The following is a 22,707-nucleotide window of genomic DNA, read 5'->3' as shown; positions in this document are numbered from 1 at the left end:
GAGTCCATAATACACAAAATACACTTGGTGAAACTCAAATAATGACCAGCCATTGACATCTGGATTTTGATTGGTAGAAACCAGTGTGCTGGCTCATTTGTGTCAGCTTTTCACAAGCTAGGGGCATTGGCTAGGAGGGGACCTCAGCTAAGAAAATACCTCCATTGATCAGGCTGTTGGAAAGCTTGTAGGGCGTTTTCTTAAATAGTGGTTGATGTGAGGGGGGTCAGCCCATTGTCCTGATTGCTATACAGAAGCAGGATGAGCTAGTCATGACTGACAAACCAGTAAGTAACGCTCCTCTCTGGCCTCTGCCCCAGCTCCTGCCTCCAGGTTTCTGCCCTGTTTGAGTGCCTTCTGTCCTGGCTTCCTTTGGTCATGAACAATGAAATGGAAGTGATAGCCAAAGCTGCTTTGGTCATGGTATATTTTCTAACAGCAATAATAGCCCTGATCAGAACAACCAGATAGTAAAATTTAGAACATACCCTACAATGATTTTAACACATACTTAGGTTCAAGTCTTTCCCGAAAACAAACTAAGTGTTTTCATATGAAACCCGAAGGGCAAGTCTGAGTTGCTGGGTGAATGAGATGGACACTCTGCATTGACAATTCGATAAAATTTAGAATCATGTAGGAGATACACCTTAGGGCGTGTTTCTGAGTGGGTGCCAAGAGATTCACAGCAGAGACTGCACACCATTGCTGTGGGACAACAGTCTATCCCCTGTCACTTGTATTTTAAATAAATGCTGATTAGCCAGTAGCCAGGCAGGAAGTAGAGGTGGGGCCACCAGGCAGGAAGTAGAGGTGGGGCAATGAGAATTCTGGGAAGAGGGAAGTTTCAGTCTATAGTTGTCACCCAGACACAGAGGAAGCCAGACACAGAGCAAGCAAGATGTGACTGCCTCGCCAAAAAAGGTACCAAACCACGTGACTAACAGACAAGAATTATGGGCTAATATAAGTTATAAAAGTTAATAAGAAGCCTAAGATACTAGGGCAATCAGTTTATAATTAATGTAGACCGCTGTGTGATTTCTTTGGGACTTAACGACTGTGGGAACCAGGCAGGACAGAAACCTCAGTCAACACACCATAACGTGGGGGACAGAATTCCACAGCTAATGAAAAGAGGGAAAGTGGGAAAGCTAGAGGGACACAAGCATTGTCACCTGGAGGTCTGCCAAGAGATGAAGAGGCAGCCTCGGGTTCCTGCCCTGACAGCCACAAGCTCCACCATCACGCTTTCTTGACATGACGGACTACATCCCCTCAACTGGGGGTATAGACGTCTATGTTTACTTTCTGTACCTAACATCTTAAACAGGACCAAGACACAATAGTGACTTTTCTTTTACATCAAAAGATTGTTCTGATCAACAAAAAGAAAATGAAGTGAGCTGTTAAGACCGAGCCTGACAGACTCCTCGAGGGCTTCTGGGAATGAAAGATGAGGTGGCCTCGCCTAATCAGTTATTATGGGAAAAAATGGTGGACTCTTGACATGTTTAGTGGAAGGAAGGAACACACACTGAAGGAAGAGATGGGGGCAGAGGTAGCACTCCTGCTTCTAGGTGGAGAAAGAGATGGAATGGCAGCGCTCACTGAGACCAGGGAGTGAGCAGCCTGGGCATGCGGGAAGACAACCCTTGGGGAGGTCCATCTGGGGCTGAGTCCGTCGTCTACATAAACATCTATATCATCTTCCCTGTATATGGCCAACAAATAGGTGGTCATGTGACTGAGAACCTTAGAAAAGATGTAGGGGGCATCAGACACAAAGATAATTTTACTATAAGAGAAAGAAATTTTAAGAAAAGGTAATTGGCATAATATGTTTATTTCATTGTATTCATAATTGAGATTGATTCATTTCTCTCAAAAACAAAAGCAATATGTGATGATGTTTCAAATATTTTAACAATCCTAAAACACACAATGATGCCAGTTTTCATGTGAAGTACTTTTTATTATATATGGTAGTAATTGCCAGGGCCACAAAATAATAAATAGTAAAAAAGTTATTTCATCTAAGGTGTGTCATTTTTCTGGTCTTCTGAAGTCATTATGTTCATCTCTGTTCTTCCTTGAATAAAGTTCTGGGTTATCTTAGAGTGTGATACAAGTACAAAGAGTTATATGCACAAGGTTATGTCAAAAGAAAAGGGATGAGTAAATCAAGTCAACCAGCCATGGGAGGAGATCCTCAGAACTCCTCCTTGCCTTTAGGTCTTGAAGGTATTTAAACTTGAGTCTGTGTGAAGGGGTGTAAACCTGAAAGCTCAGGGCCTGAAGTGGACAGCCACCACTGTCATTCCAGCTGCTCACTGTGGTTCCAGAAAGCTCTCAGAGGAAATTACTGCTGCAGTTTGATTCTGTGGTTATTGAGTTGGAGGAGCTCTTGAGAGAGAAGGACTCCGGAGTTACACATAACATCTCCTGGGCACGGTGAGCCAAAGGTGATGATTTTAATACTGTGGAGTTTGAACTCGGTGTTCCAGCTTCCTTCCTCATCTAAGAGAACTGCTAATAGTTAACACTACAGGCTATGACAATAAATAAATGAGAGGGTCCTAGGAGATCCTCACCTGTGATGGTATGAAGGAGTCTCACCAGCAGCAAGCGACATTAGTTGCTATGGTATTTTATTTTAATTGAAATTATTGTATTTGAACTCAAAGGGAGGGAAGGAAAATATCCTATTTTTATTTAAGGTTTCTCTCTCCTCTCCCTTTTTAGTGAGGAACGAGCATAGAATGAGACCAGTGCATGTCTGTCAGGGATACGTAATGAACTCCTTGGTTGTTCCTTCTGTTTCGTCCTCAATTCAGGGTTCCTACCACTGTCTTGGGAAGGATACCACTGGATTCATTACTCCTCACCCACAAAAAAATGGAAACAGATCAAAAAACAAAACAAGTAAATAAGCCCATGAGGTCAACTCACGTTTTTAAGACAAACAAACAAACAGCAATTGGCACCATCATCACTGTAACCATGAGCTCTCTCTCCTAGAACCCGCTGGATTGCTTCTCCAAGCACTGATCATGTGCCTCTTGCCTCTGAACGCTTCTTATGTCCCCTTTCCCATCTTCCCACAGCATTATATATGTGAACTAGTATCTAGGGGGCAGGATAAATAAAGAGAAAGCTGGGCCTGTGGCTTTAAGAGGACTTGGGTTATGGAGAAGGCGCTTTTGAGAGAAATCTGGAAAAACCCAAATGTTCTTTCTCAGCCGGGTGGTTGAGAAGTTACAAAACCTAAAGCCTCACCCCCTGATGTAGGTGTGACTTCTGTCTATCTGACGATTTCATTGGTTAATTAATAAAGAAACTGCTTGGCCTGATAGGTCAGAACACAGGTGGGTGGAGTAGACAGAACAGAATGCTGGGAAGAAGGGAAGTTAGTCAATCGCCATGCCTCTCTTCTCTGAGACAGTCGCCATGAAGCCAGCCACCAGGTCAGACATGCTGAATCCTTCCTGGTAAGCCACCACCTCATGGTGCTACAAGATTACTAAATATGGGTTAATCAAGATGTGAGAATTAGCTAATAAGAGGCTGAAACTAATGGGCCAGGCAGTGTTTAAAAGAATACAATTTGTGTGTTGTTATTTCGGGGCTTATGCTAGCCAGGAGGCCGGGAGCCCTGTGGGAATGCAGCCCGCTGCTCCCTTCTACAACCCACTAGAAACATGAGAGAGCTCTGAAAAAAAAAAAACAGGATTGTACAGATTGAGAGTGTGTGCAGCTGTAGGGAGTACTTGTGCTCTACTAGGGAGTATTCTTGAGTTGGAATGGTTAGAAACAGAAGGGTGGGGTGCTTGCTGCAAGATGGGGTACCACCACAGCACACAGAGAACTCAGAGGGCCTCAGCCAAGCACTTCAAGCTGTCTGTGGAGGAGCATGGGGCAGGGAGCAAGGGGCAGAACTGTCACCCAAATGGTAGTTGTCAATGGGAGATAGGACCCAATCACAAAAAAGGTGGGATAGATTTACTGACAGACCCTCCCACTCCAGCTTACTGGGAAACTCTCATCAGTGCCCTGGAAATCTACACACTCAATGTCTCCTGGGTGCCATTCTGCATCTCCACAGGTTTTGTGGGTTCATAAGAAGGAGGCCTGTAGGTAGCCTCTTCCTTCATTTCTGGTTTCTAGAACTGGGTTTCTGACCTAATAGCAGACAAGTGAGATGTGAATTAGACATGTGAGTGACATTTCTGACAAGACCAGATTCTAGCCCCTGAGGGATCAGGGAAGCCACTGAAGGCATGAAGAGTCAGACAACAGAGTCTAACAGAGATGGGAAGGGCAGAGTATGGAAAGCTTGAGATATGGCTCCTGGCTTACATTCTCCTCAGACAGAACATTTCAGAAACAGGTTTTCTCAGTGGAAGTGGATGTGCTGACTTGTCAAGACTACTGTAGATGGCCCCTCTCAAATCCATCAAGGAGGGTCAACAATGGGGGTGGGAAGGAGACACCACTCTCTTTGTAGGCATGGAGCAGGATGAAGTTGAGGGATTCACAGGCTCTGCAGTAAAGATGCTACAGGCCACTCAGCAAAAAACCTAGAAACCCTCAAACGACAAGCTCTTGGGATTTTTGTGTGTAAATACTGACCCCCTTATCATAATTGCAAAATTAAATTATGTGAGTGTTTATGCAACTACATTTTATGAGTACTCATAGCTTTCTGTGAAGATGTTTTGATAACCAATATTCTTATATTACAGTACACTTTTTAATAGATTATTTGAGATCCTAAGTAAAATTATAAACTTTAATGGATACAAAACCAGGTACATGGAAATCTTTCTCAGGCAATATGAGAATGCATCCTTGCAATTCTTCTAAGAACTACATAAGAGGGGTACATAGTAACAGTATACGGAGCAACTGAGGGAGGAGGGTAATGTGTTCAAGACCAGACAGCAACTGAGGGAGGACTAGATTGAGAAACTTAGCAAGAGCCCATTATCAAGGGAAAAGAAATAAGCTTTGCCCTGCTACAGATGAAATTATGTTTAAGAAAGAGCAACTGGTTTGGTCTCAAAGGCTTCCCTTGTTTCTCAGTAAAGAAACCCATACTTCAAACCTTGAGAAATATCAAAAACATATCAAAATGGAAATCAAACTTAATTTATGTCAAATATTCTAATATATCTTTACTTGAAAAGCATCTTAGATGCCAAGCAATGCTCCTCAGTAATGGAAATGGAGGTGGACTCGGTGGACACTTCCATCTTGTGGTCACCTGCTCTCTCCAGAGAGTCCCAGCAGGTGGAAACTCTCAACGTGGCTCCTTCACCTGAAAAACTTATGTTTCCACATTCAAATCTGATGCTGGAGACTGCCCTTCCTTTTTCTGCCAATTCCCTTATTCTTTTCACTCCTTTAGGAGAAATATCTTTTCTTCTAACTTTATTATGAAGGGCATTGTCTATTACCTACAAGTATAGATGTTTTCAATGTCAGGTAATATAAGGCATTCCTTGAAAAGAGTTAGAAAAAAGATTTTACCCATAGCAAATTTAGACCATGAGTATATCTTTGCAGGTCTGCTGTTTTACTTATAGCAACCCTTTCCCACATTGCTGTTATTCCCCGGACACCATTGAAGAGGATAACAAATGTTAGAGCAATTGTATTGGCCTCACAGCCCCAGCACGTCCCAGTGTGTTCCTAGCTCAAAGAAACAGCCAGCGTGTAGTTTCTATGGCAAAAATAAACTAGCACTGAATGTTATAAGTCTCTCGGCTTTCATGCTGGCGTCTCCTCCTGCCAATGTCATCCTTTGACAAATCTATATGTTCAGCAGTTGTACCCAGCTCTTGATCTAATGCAAAGCTCTATCTAGACTAATACTGTCTATGGTAAATCACAATCAGGGATACAGTTCAGCTGTATGCAGTGTGCCTGCAGGACATCTGGCTTTGCATAGTGTGTTTCCCACGCTTGTAAAACAGTTCCCCAAGAGAAGATAAAACCGAGTTATTAGCTTATCGTCTCTTCTCATTAATTGCATAATGCAAAGGCTCACAATAATGGGGCACATGGAATATTTTATGGGTTACCAATTCTGAGACTGAGATAAGGAAAGTCCCCTCTACTAAAACCGTATTGATTCTCTTTTCAACCTCAGAGACATAATTTCTAAAATCACTTGGACATCTGGTAAGGTTATTGACTTTCCAGGCTGTACTGGAAATACACAATCTGAAGGGCAGAAAGGTCTCTATTAGGGTGTCAGGATCAACTCAAGCGCAAATGGACACCCGCTGACCTTGGTCTACTCTTCCTTGCCTGCTCAAACGATCTGCCAGTACGCCAGGAGGACAAACGGCTGCAGGTACTTTAGTAACACCAGGCATCGTCAACGATTTTAAATACAATTCTCTTTTGGTTGCCTGGGATCACTGGTATGGTTTGGTCACTCCGACAGGCTGTTTGTTGTCCGAGGAGACCATTCGATGACAAAATCATGATGCTTACCCTAAGCAAAACTGAAGCTCACTTTGTTAAACCTTACCAGGCAATGGCAAAAATATAAGTGGTATTTAGTGCAGAGCACACAACCAAAATCGATAATAATCTTTTGGTTGAGGATCAGAAGAAAGAAATGTAAAAACAAAACAGATGTGTGACCAAAATCTCAGCCCTCAGTTGTACTTTGCACTAACAGGATAATGGCTGTCTTCTGCGTTTACTTAACCCCTGCCTCCCCTGCATTGACTCCAGACTTACCTGCAGCTGGAGTGGGCCCAAGCCTGGTGTCGCTGCAGCGGCAGCTGCCATGGTGGTTGGGATCAGCTGAACAGGGTAAGGGTCACCTAAGTAAGAGAATAATAGAGGCGTCAGCACCTTTTATCTCCTCTCCACCTGCAAATTAAACTCCTGCATTCCCTCTTTCCAAAAGCCTGCCTTTGTGCGCCTCGCTGGGGCCTAATGAAAAGCTCCATTGTGTAGCCTTTTACCAAGGCTCTCCACAGCCCTGGCTGAGAGGGGACTGCGAATAAAAGGAGCAAGCAATTAAGGCTGAAACCTCATCCTCTTTTCATGATGTATTTAGGAAAATGGGGGCTGGGGGGCGCATGGTTCAGGGGCTGGGGCTGCACTTGGGGACACACACACACACACACACACCTCTGCAGTCTTGATCGGAGCACAGCAAGTCCTTCCTTGCCAACTTTTCAGTCTTATCCGAGATGCAACTTAACTAAAATCACTTTCATTTTAATGAGCTAAACACCAAAGATTTACGCTATTAGTTAATCTTTTGAATGTTGTATTATGGCCTGGATTCAAATAATCTCTTTAATAGGTCGTGAACAAACCCAGAGTCAGGAAAACAATTCATGTTTCTTCTTTCTTTGAAACTCTCTTGTTGACATTATAGAAAATATTGACATCTTTATTTTCTGGAGATAAATGTTGACAAAAGTATATTTTAAAGGCAACAAATAGACAAATTGATCTTTCAAAACTGTATTTTAAAAATATGGTTCAAAACTAATCTAGTTTTTGTCATCATCTATAAAAATGCAGACCCCAGAGGTATACATAGATTATTTTGTGTATTTTTGATGCAGATATAGAAATATTTATTTACTTAATAAGAGGTAAGGCAGATATCTTTATAGTGGCCAACTATGCATTAATAATGTAATCAACAGTGCACATTAGTTAACCACTGGAAATATGATATAGCAAGAAATTGAAATTAGTGTCTATAAAAACAAATTTTCTAATATATTAAACTGGTTTTAGAAACAGAATTGTGAAGCCAGGTGTCTGTAAACCCACCACTCAGGAACCTAAGGCAGGAGGACCCGCAATTTATGGCTAGTGGGAACTACACAGTGAGACCCTGTCCGAATAAACGAGCAAATACAAATTCATTAAGGAATCTGTTGAAGTATGCATACACAATGTTCAGATAATTCAGTGTAAAACCCCGCGTACCCGCGGTAAATGGTAAACACTGCTCTTGGCACCAGAAGGGGAACGTTGAGAAAGTCTAAGGTAAACATGGGGGTGTGTTAGGAATTCGGGGACGTTCAAGTGTAGGTTTCCAGAGAGGCCCCAACAGCATGTTCACAGAGCCCCACACCTCTGTTTTGCCAGTTTTCCTCATTTCATACTTAGTTCTGATTTTGTGTTTGTTATGGTAAATGTTTCGTACTGGCATGGAGATTTTATATAGATTATATTTTATGTAGATTTTATTTTATATAATGTTTATATAATATTTTATATAATGTTTTTTATTCTTTCTAAAGACAATATTCTAACTTTGTTTATGGTATGGTGACAGATAGCCTGACAAAATGCAGCTGGGAGAATGATGGGCTTATCTGGATTTTAATTCCAGGTTACCTTCCCTCCCTGAGGAGAAGTCAAGGCACGGACTCAGGACAGCTAGTCTCATAAGGCTCATGCCTAAGAAGCAGGGAGAACTGAATTGTACATGCCCATGCTGACTGCTTGCTTGTTCAGCTAGGTTTTTTAACCAATCCAGGGCCTTGCCTAAGGAATGATGCAGCCCTCAGTGGGCTGAATCTTCTACAGCAATTATCAATCAAGACAATTTCCTCAGACGTAGTCACAGGCAGATTTGAGTTAAATGATTCCTCAATTGAGACTCCTTCCCAGGTAATATAGTTTGTATCATGTTGGTTGTTAAAACTAACAGCAAAGGAGATAACCCAAAATTATATATATGTTCCAGGTTTCAAACAAAGGTTGACCTCTGGATATCTGCCCTTCCTAGGGTTTATAGTTCATGTGGGCTGGGTAAGTAAAACCTCTGTATAAACTATAAGATTTAGTAAGGAAATTCACAGTTCTGTAAACATACATTGGGTCCCCCAAATCTTGCCTAATAAATCAGAAAAACCTCTGGAAAAGCCATGTTTAAGTTGAGTTTGAATTAAGTAAAGTCCATCCGGGGAAAGATGAGATGGAAAGGGGTTTCCAGGCAGACAGAGGGAGTTCAGGAAGACTTGACATAAGACGGGAATCCTATACCATGTTCTAGTTCCAGAGTGACTCTACTCCAGAGCAGGAGATGAAACAGGTGAACAGGACTGTGGAGGGAACCGGGTGGCAGCTTATTATTCAGGGTTCTATAAACAAATACTAAGGCATCTAAGTTTATCCTACAGAGGAAGATGAACCCCGAATGTGAAGGAGAAAAGCAACTGACTAGGATAACTTAACTAGCAGGTAGAAGCCACAGAAGCAGATTTCTGGGTAGCTGGTAACAAGGCATGGACAAGGGTAGGAACTTGAGGGTGGGGCAGAGGGAGCTTAGCATTGGGGCAGAACTGACAAAGATGTCTGTTTTCATGACAGGGCAGGGACTGGCTCCACGGTGACTTCCAGAGTCTCCACTCCAAGTGACAGAAGACAGGATCTGTGTATTGGGCTCATTACAGGGACAAGAAACAAGATCGCCATGCTAGAGTAGGAGGCTGAGAGAGTTACAGGAGAATAAGAAAATCTGTTTGGAATATTTGTGTTCCGAGCATGGAGAAAGGTAAGCGTCCTTCTAAATCTGAAGCTATAAGCCTTGAAAACATCAGCCAGGAATAAACGCAGTTGAAATCAAACCTCCAAATGAACAGGCGCTAGGACTGGAATATATTCACATTTATAATCTACAAGGAACACTGAGGTCCCTGTAACTTCAAGAACAAGTGTTCGGTGCTTGGTTTTAATTGGTAGCGTGACCTGGGAAGAAATTCTCAGTGAGAAACCCGGCCTGCGGGGCAGGATGGCGGCTATCTCGGTAACACTAACTGAGGCTGCAAGAGCCCGCCGAAAATGTGGGTTGCACCATTTCCCAGGTTTGGATTCTGGATTGCTGAAGATGGAAAATGTGAGCTGGGGAGGCAAACATACACACGTTTACCTGCTCTCTGCCCTGGACTGTGGCGGTGACTAGCTGCCACCTTGACTGCTCTGCCATCGTGGACCACGGAATTGTGAGCTATTATAGACTCCCCCAAGTTGGTTTTGTTAGGGGATGTTACCACAGCAACAGTGAGTGACAGGAAGATATGCTGGGAACTGTCAGCGGACAGTGAAGGAAGCATTGGGTAAGATGAGGCCTGCAGAGATGGGACTAGGCCAGGGTCTTACCAGAGAGAAGCTGGAGAAAACTGACTTGGAGTGAGTGTGGTTGGGTGAGGGTTGGAGGCGGCTGTGGGTGGGTTGCTTCCCTGAATGGAGGCTACATCCCCCTAAGAATTGGAGAGTTCAAGTCCACCCTGAATCCAATGCACCAGGTGCTGCTGGGAGAATCCCGATGACTCTTAATTTCTGGTATTTCTGGCCATATGATCCCCCTCACCTAAGGTGTGGAATTATCCTCAAATGCACAGAACAGGACAAACATGAGGGAGACTTTGCTTGTCAGGTAGAATTACAACACACTCCCTAAAGGGATCCTGGGCCCCTACTCCTGCCTCCATTCCTGTCCCCCTCCCACCCTTGCCCTCAACAGGCTCTAACTGCCCTCAAGAGCTGTCCTCCCAGTCAAAGTCAGGATGCCTGAGGCTGGCTAGCTCCCAAAGAATGGGGACTGGAGGTGGGTAATCCAGAGCTTCGGGTGCCAGCATGGCTGGGACAAGATGAAGGTTGGTGGTCTAATGCCACCTAGCATTAGGAACTTTTGCTAAATCAGGATGAGTACAGCTTTGAATCAGAGTTTCCATTTTAATGGGATTTCCAGGTGATCTGGAAGCATCTTCACCTTTGCTAACTGTTGGAAGAGACAACAGAAGCAGTGTGACCAGGAAAGCTTTGTTTTTAGAGACAAATACATGCGAACATTATAGGAGGCTAGTCTGCTAACGAAGAGCATCCCGTAAAGACAGGGCAAACATGAGATGGGGGTTGTCAACGTCTAGTACCCGCGGGGGTGGGGGCAGGTGATGTCGTATGCTTGGGCTTAACTGCCATTCCGTATTATTAAGTGCTTAATCTATATGACATTGATTCGGCGGAGGGAAGTTGAAATGTTTAGAATTGAAATTATATTTGTACAAACTAGCGAAAATGGTAAATATTATAATTGTATGGTTATTAGAATCGATCGTGTAAATGCTTACAACATTGTAATTCATTTGTATTCCTCATTTAATTGAACACAATCTCAAAATTAACTAAAGAGTTCCTGTACAGGCTCTGGTGCTCTTCACGGTGATAATTCATTTATATAATTTACTTCCCCTGTTGTAAATTAATCAATTAATAAGCACTTGCAACATCCACCATGTGATTAGGAATCTGCCGGGTGCTGTGGGAGACATACACAATAAAATTAAACAAATCTGGTCTCTAGTCATTGTACATTAATCTTCCCTACCCAGGAGTGTATTCAAGTTGCACAGGTCATTGCTGGCTGCGACAGGAGTTAAAGGCTTGTGGGCGTTAGGTTTTAAAGAATAGTTAAAGAGGGAGATAAGAGTCAATGTGACTTTGGGGCTGTCAGGTGGCAGTGGGGTGGAGGGCAAAAAACAGGCCTTGAAATCTATGTCCAAACATGAGTGTGCTGTTCAAACAGGGAGCAGAAATGTGGCCTAACTGATGATGCATGGAGGAGACCCAAGACAAGAGACATTTCCCACACTCAATTATCAGAGAGATATGGATACACAGACACGGAAAGGCAGCAGACAGGAAGGGACATCTGGCCAGGGTGGTGGGTGGTTCCTGCCTGGAATTCCAGCAGCTATGAGGCAGAGGCAGAAAGAGCACCAGTTCTGGGCCAGCCTGGGCTCTGTAGTGATTTTCAGTCCAGCCTGAGCTACGTAGCAATACCCTGTCACAAAAAAAGAAAAAGAAGATAGAAATGTAGGCTTAACAATATCACTAAAGAGATTAAGTAACAGACAGACCTGATGACCTAGATATTATTCAGAAACTCAAGCTCTTAAGTACCTGTGGAGGGGAGTGTACACTTGCAAAAGTGGTTCAGTTTCTACGTCACTAACGTCTGAAGAGTAATAAGCTCCATGGATTGGTAAAGGTCACTAATTAAGATCTAGACTAGTCTGTAGCACCTTTAAAAATGGCACATATTAGAATATTATCATTTGTATTATTTACATTCATGACAATATTGACAGTTATTGAATATTACTTTACCTTTATGTTTGTATGTAAACAAATGATGCGCACATGTCATATTGTACATAGGCAAACATATGAATATATATATATATGAAAAAGCCGTAAGCCATAAGCAATCGTGTATGTGTGCTATGGGTTGAATTAACTGTATAGCCGCTGTTGATGTACTGAAGCCCTAATCTGTGTGGCTAATCTCAGTATGGCTATACCTGGATTCACAGATAAATAAGCAAAATGCATTTCTTGATAGGCTTTGATCTAATTTAAGAGGAGTCCATTGTTTAAAGTTAATTAATGGATTGTGTCTGTGTGTGCACGTGTGCATGTCATAGTGTACATGCTACAGTCAGAGGACAGCTGTGCTGAGTCCCGGCCTCCTACGTGGTTAAGGTCTCTTTCTTGCTGTGTCTTGCCCCTGTGCCATGCACTCCGGGCTGACTGGCCAGCAAGCTTCTGGCTGATTCTCTCCTCTCTGCCTTCTAGCTCAGCTTGCGAGTGCTGACTGCAGGTGAGAAAGGAGCCTCCAGCAAGGGTCCCCAGGACTGAGCTCAGGCCGGCTGCCTTCTGTCTGCAGTAATAGTTTTGTATTCTGAGCCATGTCCCCAGTCCCAACAGGAGTCCTTACAGGAAGAAGATATCAGGGTATATCCATACATCTGGGGAGAGCAGGAGGACACAGAGGAAAGGTGGCCTCGTGCAAGCTCAAGAAAGGACTCATAAGAACTGCTTGTCTCTAAGATCTCCTAGCTTCTACCACTCCGAGAACGCCAGTCTATGCCACCTAGTCTCCGTCATTTCACTGTAGAACCCAATGCCGGTCTAAGGGTGCTGTTGGGCAATGGGTTTCTTATTTAAGGGAATGGGGGAGACAACAAACTTCAGCAGCAGAAACGAGTGAAGTCTTAACAACTATGGTGTGTTGGCAGTCACATACAGCTTCTGAAACATAAACATAGGCTCATAGGCAGGGCTTCAACACATTTCAGAAGCATTCTGTCCAAGGAGCCACACCTCAGGCTGTCTCCACCCAATGTGAAATTCACATACATATACCATGTCTACCTCGATATTGCTTCTTTTCAAGTCCAAAATAATCAGAACTAAATATGTTGAAATCTGCCCCAAGTTCAAAAATAAATAGAAATATAGACGCTGAGAAATTTCCTAATATAGCAATTTAATTCTTAATTAAGGAAACTCAGAATGTATTTTTACAAACATGCCATGCTCTGAAGAGGCCACGGCAACTAGGAAAATTCATAAATGGCAAATCAAAATCCAGACGCCACCAGAGGAGAATCATTTTATAGAAAGAAGTATGCCACTCATTCGAGCCGTCCCTCAATTAACTGGCCCAAGAAAACACTGGCTTATTTTGTAAATACCTCATGGGGAACACCATGAATAGAAGATAATGGAAAACTCTGACTTTTAAAGTCCAATCATGTATGTTATTCAAATTGACTTTCAACTTCTTAAAAGTCATTTCTTTTATTCCTCTCTCAGTTTTTAACCATTTGAACAGTTTTTCCCTCGACCGTTCCAAAGTTAATTTTCTTATTTCAAGTCCAACACTGGAAAATTCTAGCTCAAAATAAAATATTTTATTAGGTCGAAAAATACTCGGAGGCCTAGCTTCCCTAACTGTGGGTCACAGCTCCACATGGGGTCAGGGGTCTGAGGAAAGGGGCTGTAAGGAAGCAGGCAAAGGTAAAAGGGTTCCGAAGGCACAATGGCCACAATTAATTCAGCGTCAAACACTTAGGGAGCCTGCTGCCTTGTGCTATGTCGTATGTTAGTCACGTGGCTCCCAGCAGCCTTGGTTCTGACTGCATGGCATGTATGCTTTGTATGGGACATCATCCCATCACACGTGACCAACCAGTGGGCAGAAACACTGCGGATCAGTCTCCAGGCTGTTATATCCTATAGATCTCAGCATTTTACTCTATATAAAACCTTTTTTTCTCTCATGGAAAACAATGGTTTAATTTTGGAAAATAAAGACTTTCAGTATTTCCTTGTTCTCATTCCTCAGCATACAACAAACTAGTGTATTTGTGGATTGAAATGGATTATTTGATTTTTAAAACATGCCTTTGATTTGCTGTCTGGAGTTTAATGAAGAATCATTAAATGAATTTTGACTTGTGATTAAGATGGAGTTTTCAACAATTTCATTTTTAAGTATTTTGTTTGTGTGCATATATGTGCACCTGCTAGTCTGCACGTGTACCGTGTGCATGCAAATGCCTAAGAAACCAGAAGAGGGCGTTGAATCCTGGACCCAGGATCTGGACCTCTGAGCTGCCTGGTGTGGCTGCTGGGAACCAAGCCCGGTGCTGTAAGAGCAGCAAGTGCATTTAACTACCGCCTCATAGCCCAAGCCCTAAACACACTGCAGCCTTTTATGCTATATTTACAGAAAATGGGGTTCAGTCATGAGGATCATAAATCAAAGTAATCAATCAGCTCTGAGACATGTCAAAGATGGTCTACACTGCAGTAGCAAATATTCAGCCAAGATTAAACTCTTTAAAAACTAACACGCACACTGATATTATTAATCTACAAGTTTGTTTGATTTTTATTAAATGATAAAATTACATATGTAGCACTGAATTATTTTAAAATAAAATTTTGTCAGTTATTATCAATAAATCTTTGATTTGTATACCTTATTTTTTTATTCTTATACTTCTGGGGTCATGTCAGAACTTCTTGGATATAAGAGAGTCCCAAGTGGAAAGAGTAAAGACTAGCATGCCTGCTATAAGACAATTTAGCCAATGATTTCACACCACAGCCAGGATTATGGTGTATCTGAGAAGGCAGATGCTGAGGCTGGTATTAAACCCTGCAGAAGACTGACTGACTGTGTTAAGTTACAGTAATGAGAACCCACATATCACCCATCTCTAGTTACGTCTGCTGCTATGCTGTTTGAAAGATATTTTTCTCTGCAGGGTGATTTAGCTAAGGATTTTGAGAACTAGGTGTGGCCTTTGCCAGGGTCAGGTAAACACATTCAGCAGCTGCCGACTTAAAGCAAAGGCTACTGGAATCTCCAGCTTCATGGAAAGACAGTGGTAAATACTTCATCAGCCTGCAACATTTATTATATCTTTGTTTTGCTTCCTTGACAACACCAGATTTCTTTCTCTAGGTGCCAGAAAATATGAAAACTAAACCTACACACACACACGCACATGCATGCACATAAGTGCACATTATACTCTCTCTCTCTCTCTCTCTCTCTCTCTCTCTCTCTCTCTCTCTCTCTCTCACACACACACACACACACACACACATACACACACGCACTAAGGTCCCTTCTTGGTGGCATTTTTTTTATCAAATGAGGGAACGATCGTGCAAACACCTGTAAATTGACCGAGTGATGCTCTGAGCGAAGCAGCAAAGTACTGATGGAATTCTAGAAACTTCAAGGCAAGTGCTTAGTCTCAGAAGAGACTAGAGCTCAAAGAAGTTTGATTTCTGTGTTCCCAGACAGTGGCTATTTTCACTAAGAGGTTACACTTCACGTCCAGACACTTCCAGCATCTACCTGCTCTGTCGCTGTCTGCCGGACTATACACAAGACTCCATCACTTCCTAGAGGCAGATTATAAAGGTCTTCTCAGATGTGCACCTAACATGCCTGTTCTTCTCTAGTTTCTAGGTGGAGAGCTCCCTAGGAACCTAAGACACAATGAGAGTTACAAGGACACAGGAGAAGTGGGGGGTTGAGAAGGAAGTTGTTGCTTTTGATCCATCTCAAAGGCTGTTGGGAGAATCAGCAATCAGCATCTTCTGCCTGTGAGGTCCAGCCATTCACTAGGCGATGCTCACACAGCTCACACTCCTGTATCTGTTACTTGGTACACAGGCACATCCTGATCTATACACCCAGTGCAAGAAGGGAACAGTGAGCTGTGTGCCCAAAGAGAAATAGAACTCAAGGCTCACAGAGCTTTACACTTTACTAGGCTGGCAAGGGTAAGTTGGTGGCCGACTCTGAGCGGGGTAGTGACACGGCCCCATTTGTGTTTCTGATAGATCAATTCCGTGGCTAGAGAGAGATCGATTGGACGAGGGAGAGGCGAGACAAAGAGACAAGTTAAGCCCGTAGCAGTAAATCCACTGGGAAATGATAATGGCCTGAGCTAATCCGGATGGAACAGGAGAGGAAGAGGCGGCTCCTGCAGAGAGCTTAGGCACCAATTAGTGGGCAGAAAAGAGCCGTAAGAAAAGAGAGGGGAGAGACATAGGTGAGCTTCCCATTTTATTTTTGTGTATCCTTCAGGAAATAAACTTCATTTTCCTCCAACCTCACTGCTCCGCCACTGATTTTAAGTGTGAGTAGCTAATATTTATTGAGTTTCAGGTTAAATTTAGGTCATTTTAATATATGAAACTATGTGTGTAAACACTGAAACATGAAAGTATAAATCCTGGCTTGCCTGATACTTTTCCCTTATAAAACTGCCACAGGTGAGCATGGAAAGGAAAACAGAGTATATGCCTGGAATCCTAGCAGCCGGCAGCATGCACAGCAAAACCACCTTCCAAACACTTCCTTTCAAATGTTAGGCATATTTATAGGATATCCCTATTATTTACTACATCATCATCATCATCATCATCATCATCATCACCATCATCATCATCATAGTTGACCCCCTGTGCTGAATGATCAGAAGCGAGGTATCTAGGAAACAAGACAGCCTTCCTTTCTGCCCTGTCTTATCTTCCCCACCCATCTCTGCCTTGCTCAGGCTGGCTTAAAGCTCTTCAGCCATTGACTTCTTCAATCTCCTGGGTGCTAGGCTTACAGGGGCAAGGCCTGTTCATGCCTAACTAACATTCACTTGTTATAGTTCTGGGGGCTGGGAACCCTGAAAGCCAGGGGTTGAAAAGCTTCATGCCTAATGACAGACTGTTTCTCGCTTCATAGATGCTCGTTGAAGCCATCCCACAGAAGGGACAAAGCCACTTTCCTGACCCTTATCCCTAAGGGTCACTCTCACGACCTAACCATTGTTCTGAATGTTCCAGTTCCTAAAAGAATCACCCCGAGGACTGGGATTACAGCATGTGAGCTCGGGGTGGACACCGACAGTCAGACTAGAATAATTCAGTTATTCTCGGTCAGATGATGAGCACATCGGGAGCAGGGACGATGCTTTGCACCCCTCCTAATATCCACTTCTTGTCACAGCACCTGACTCATGTAACACTTTTTATAATGAACAAGTAAATGAATGAATGAATGGATGGATGGATGGATGGATGGATGGATGGATGGATGGATGGATAATTTATTTACTTATGAAGCTAATCAAGCGTCCAGAACTAGAGATGGTCACTTGGTGGATCCAAAGTTCAGGGTTTAATGGGAAAAAAACATATTAGAAGCAAATAATTCTTCAAATAAGTAATAGATTTTTTAATGCAGTGTTTAATTCAAACATACACAGTGTTTGGCTTCCTGTAATAAAAAGAACAGACAGTGGAGTGATAGAGGCCTAGGACACTGGGTCATATAGAGAAGGTAAGAAATGAGGGCCTGGATACAGCCCAGGCCTGAAGTGCTTGCCTAGGACACAAGACACCCTGGGCTTAATTATCCACACCACGATACATTCTAAAAGAGAATCTAAAAGAAAGAAATGACTAATTTACTCTGGCTTATTTTGGGGGGAACAATTACTTTTTCTACTCCATAATCTATCTTCTATAATTTGTTTTATCTCATTAGACAGATATAGAAGTAAATCATATTTAGCTCAGTGAGATGGCTCAGAGGCTAGAGGGGCTTGCCACAAAGTCTGATAACTTGAGTTTGATCACTGCCTGAGGAGAGAATCAACTCCTGCGGGTTGTCTTCTGACTTCTCTGTCCTGGTTCTACTCATGCGCGTGTGCGCGCGCGCACACACACACACACACCTTTTAAGTGAATAGCATGTGTTTCCAAAGTGCTACATTATCTCTTCCCATTGCTATTAAAGTGTCTGAGTATAGCTGAAGCCATACTGGATAAATATTTCATATGCAGATAGCATAAATGACCTTTCGTCCCTGTGATAGTATTATGGCAGTTTATTCTATAATTCAAGAATGCTGAGGTGTGACTCTCCACACCAGTAAGAACAGCTATCCGTTCATCTTTGCTGTAATTATTTAATATTTAATACTTGTTTATAAGAGTTTATTTTTTAATTTTAGTTTTGCATGTTCAGAGAGAGTGCCCGTGACGTGCAGATGGTGGTGTTAGAACTCCTGGAACCTGAGCTACAGATCGTCAAGGGCCTTCATGGGGGTGCTGAGAAGCAAACCCAGGTCCTGTGCAAGAGTAGCTAGTGCTCCTAACTGCTGGGTTATCTCTGCAGCCCCAGAGCACTGAGATAAACAACAACTCTCCTCAAACAGCTTGCTGGGCCCAGAAACGGAGAAGCAGAAGGATTTTCTTAATGCGGAAAGCAGATCAGCCTTCTAAAAAGTGCTCCAATATCATATAATTTCACGTGAAAACTGTTAGAAGACATGATAATATTTTGTATTAACTTCCCCCGAATGGTAAGGAATGAATGAAAATATTCTTAGTGAATTTTATTAGAGAAAGCAAAATACATTAGGTCTCGTTTAACGCCATAGATATTTTAAAAGAAGACATTCTGAGATAATGGTTAGCTCTTAACTGCTCGGTCACAGGCTAACACTTTTTCACTAGGAGGTTTTCTTTTAATAAAATATAGTTTTATGACTTTTTAATGTAGCGTGGCAAATGAAAACTTTATCCTATTTAATAGTTACCTCGATGGCTAGTTTAGAAAGAGATTAATTAATGAGCCCTTTAGGGACTACCTCTCAGAACAGACAGACATGTCTGCATATAAATGACAAAGCACTTGTTTTCCCTTCGACTCCTGGGTCATAACTGGAGATTTCCAGTGTGCCTGAAAATCCTCGATGAGGAATCTAGGAACTTGGATATCTTTGCAAAGGCAACAATGAATCAAAGAAAAGGCTCCTCTTGCTTCCGTGCTCCAGCATGCGACAGGCGTCACTTTAATGATGGAGTGGTAACTCCCGTTAAGCTGCTCAAAGTGGCCCACTCATTAACTAATTGCTTTCCCACCCAGACCTATATCACAATGTACGCTGACATCCTTGCTCTGTGTCTTATGGGAAATCAAATGGTTCGGAGAAAATGGATCTAGTATGATTATAATATTAAGAGGTAGCAATTTGGAAGAAAGGAATTCTTTTAAGTCAATTAAGACAAAAACCAAATGCTTTTTCTCTCTTATCCCAGACTTGTCCTTAAGGTTTAGCAGCTAATTAATTTGTTTACATTTTTCATAGTCATTCTGTTGGTCTGTCAGGACAGTCATCTCATTTCCTGGATTGTGCCTAAAGTCTGTGGTCTTCAGGTGTCATGGCTTGGAGATGTCCCCCAGAGGTTCATGTGGTCCACTGGCCTCCAGTTTGGAAGGCTGGAATCTGCAGGAGGCAGTATCATTGGAAGAAGCTGGTCACCCTGCCTCCAGACAGCTAAAACATGGGGAGTGCCTGTGTTAGTTTGAATATATTTGGCCCCCATAAGATAGGGGTGGCACTATTGGGAGTGTGACCGTATTGGAGGAAGTGTGGTCCTATTAGAGGAGGCTGGATGACACAAGGCTTTAATCCAGTCCTTGAGGCTTTAATCTTGGCCACACCTTCTGAAGGAAGTGTGTCACTGTGGGCTGACTTTGAGGTTTCACACACTCAGGATACCACCCAGTGTGTCAGTTGACTTCCTGTTGCCTGCAGAATGTAGCACCCTCAGCTCCAGCACCACATCTGCCAGCACACAGTGATGCTCCCCATCATGATAATAATGGACTGAACTGTAAGCAAGCCACACCGATGAAATGTTTTCTCTATAAGAATTGCCATGGTCATGGTGTCTCTTTCCCAGTACTAAAAACCCTAACTGAGCCAGTGCTCATCTCAGGCTTCCAGCATCACCCCTTCCCACCAGGACAGACTGCCTTCCTTAGTCAACTGTAGGCACAGGAGACTCTCCCTAGATGAGAAATGTAACCAAGGCAGCCTGGAGGAAAGGAGCCGGGGGAGCTACATTTAGGATGCCTCCAAGCCTTCGAGACTCTAAATGACAAGTGTCAGACACCTGGGAGTGATGTACTAGACTCTTCCACTCTGGATGGAAGCACCTAAGTGCCCTCAGCAGTCTAGAATGAATGGATTCACTTAGGTTGTGACCCAGAATGAGTGGAAGGATTTTAATTCTGATGGTCTTTGTTTTGAACCTTGAATCACCCACTCAATATCCAGACATGAGGTGTTACAGTGTCAATGATTTGTATCTTTAGAAATAGCTATAATGTGTCCATTAAAGACTCTCAATTCCATATGAAGTAGAGGGGACAGATTTTTCTATGATTACCTGAATGCCAGAAGAGTGAGGGCACACAAGGAAAATCGACACCCTGAGACACCGAGGAAGGGTAATGTCGTAAGCACATAGATCCTGTGCACACCAACAGCAAGGATAAGAAAAGCACAGCCCACACTTGTAAGTGTCTCTCTTTTCTTCCAGGACCAGAATCACACCTAGCTGTGGCCTCCCTCGAAGGGGGAGGAGAATTGAGGCAGAAAGCAGATGAAAATGCTCTGTTCATTTGACATCCACCTCTTTCTAAACTTAAATTTATATCTATTTACGCGTCTGTGTGAGCGTATGACACACGCATGTGGGTGCCCACAAAGGGCAAAAGAAGGTGTCAGATCATCAGGAGATGAAGTTACAAGTGGTTGTGAGTCACCTGACACAGGAGCTGGGAATCACCTCAGGGCCTGTGGAAGAGCCGCAAGTGCTTTGAACCTCTGAGCTATCTCTCCAGTCCCATGATTTGGTTCCCCTGTACACCCTTAACTTTGACTGTTTTGTTACTACCAAGGTTTGGATGTTTGGATGTTTTCTGTTACCACCGTTTGTCATGTGTCTGTTTCCACTTGTCTGTTTATTAGGCTCATATTGAAACAGTTACGTGCTTCTTCCTTATTTTTTTTTTGAAACTGTACTTAGTCACTCTCGGCTCTGTGAAACCAGAGATGCAGCCTCAAACTCTTTCACATTTTAGCACTTCGACTAATTTTTCAGAAATGTGCTAAATAAAATAGCAATATAGTGATTGAAATTCTTAATTGCCTTATAGATTAGCTTAAATAAATGGAAGTTGATAAGCCACGCTTAATAAACTTAAAATGCACTGTATTTGCTCCTCATCAGTTTTCTGAACAGTGCTTCCTCTTCCTAAGAAAGGAAACGCTCAGTTAATTAGTTCCTCATACACCACAATAAAATTAATGTTGAGGAATTAAATACCACCAACTTCCCCAGGCAAACTTGTTGACATGTTCCTGTTTCTAGTTAATGCCACATGTTTCCTTGCTCAATGGGAGACTGTGTGGGTTCCACTGTGTCTCTCTGGTGCACAGCATCCATGAACTGGCATTTAGGAGACCACATGCTAATTTCTGATTTAACAGCATCCACCATGTCAGCTGACACACAGGTCACAGACAATCAGTGACCAGGCAATCACCAAAGCACAAGCCAAAGCCCATCCATGTGAAGCACATTTATTAAACCAACAGAAGAGGAAACCCAGGTCCTATTGATCAAAGAGTGCAGTTCCGTGTCCACCAGGAGAGGAAGGGAGTGTTAATCATAACTTACAGCTTCTGTATTGAGTTAAAATGATTGGGATTAATTTTCTTCCTAGACCCCTAATTCTCTCCCTTCTCCAAATTTTATAAGTTAAAGCCTTTGGGGAAGTCTGGTTTAGTTGCTGAGCTCAAAAGTGTTTATTCGGAAAGAATCATGTTGAGCCAGTCAACGGCAGCACGTGTCTATAATAGAGAAAGCCCACAATGTCAGGGAAGGCTTGTCCTGCAGACAGGAGCAAAAGCAGAGGGTGGGAGGGAGATACCACATGAGAGAGAGAGAGACAGAGAGAGAGAGAGAGAGAGAGAGAGAGAGAGAGAGAGAGAGAGAGAGGGAGGGAGGGAAGGAGGGAGGGAGGGAGGGGAGGAGGGAGGGGGAGAGGGAGAGGGAGGAAAAGAGCGAGGGAGAGAGGGAGAGGGAGGGAGAGAGGGAGAGGGAGGGAGGGAGGGAGAGGGAGAGGGAGAGAGGGAGGGAGGGAGGGAGGGAGGGAGGGGGGAGGGGGGAGGGGAGGAGGAGGAGGAGGAGGAGGAGGAGGAGGAGGAGGAGGAGGAGGAGGAGGAGGAGGAAGAAACAGGACACAGCTGTGAATTCTCAAAGCCTACCCACAATGACGTACTTCTGCCAGCAAGGATCTACCTCCTAAAGGTTCCACATCTGTCTTAAACAGCACCACTCACTGGAGACTAGGTGTTCAAACATATGAGTCTATGGGGGAACATTCTTTACTCAAACCACCACACTTGCTTGAGGAGGAACAAAGTAGTGGATTAGAACCTAATTCCACCTCCAATCTCTGACACTCTAAGTACTTCTTAA

General features: G+C 43.1%; 1 protein-coding gene across 9 annotated transcripts in view; it reads right to left on the bottom strand.

Moving 5' to 3' along the window:
* Positions 1–22,707, bottom strand: part of Sox5 (SRY-box transcription factor 5) — a 385,023-nt gene that overhangs the window by 99,491 nt on the left and 262,825 nt on the right. For all 9 annotated transcript variants that reach the window (XM_038318752.1, XM_038318754.1, XM_038318747.1 and 6 more), the window contains one exon: positions 6,757–6,842. In XM_038318752.1, coding sequence (XP_038174680.1) covers positions 6,757–6,842 — 86 coding nt within the window. The remainder of the gene's footprint in view (positions 1–6,756; positions 6,843–22,707) is intronic.

This window comes from Arvicola amphibius, chromosome 2 (genome assembly GCF_903992535.2).
Source record: "Arvicola amphibius chromosome 2, mArvAmp1.2, whole genome shotgun sequence".
Lineage (NCBI taxonomy): Eukaryota > Metazoa > Chordata > Mammalia > Rodentia > Cricetidae > Arvicola > Arvicola amphibius.
This window is presented reverse-complemented; position numbering and strand designations above follow the sequence as displayed.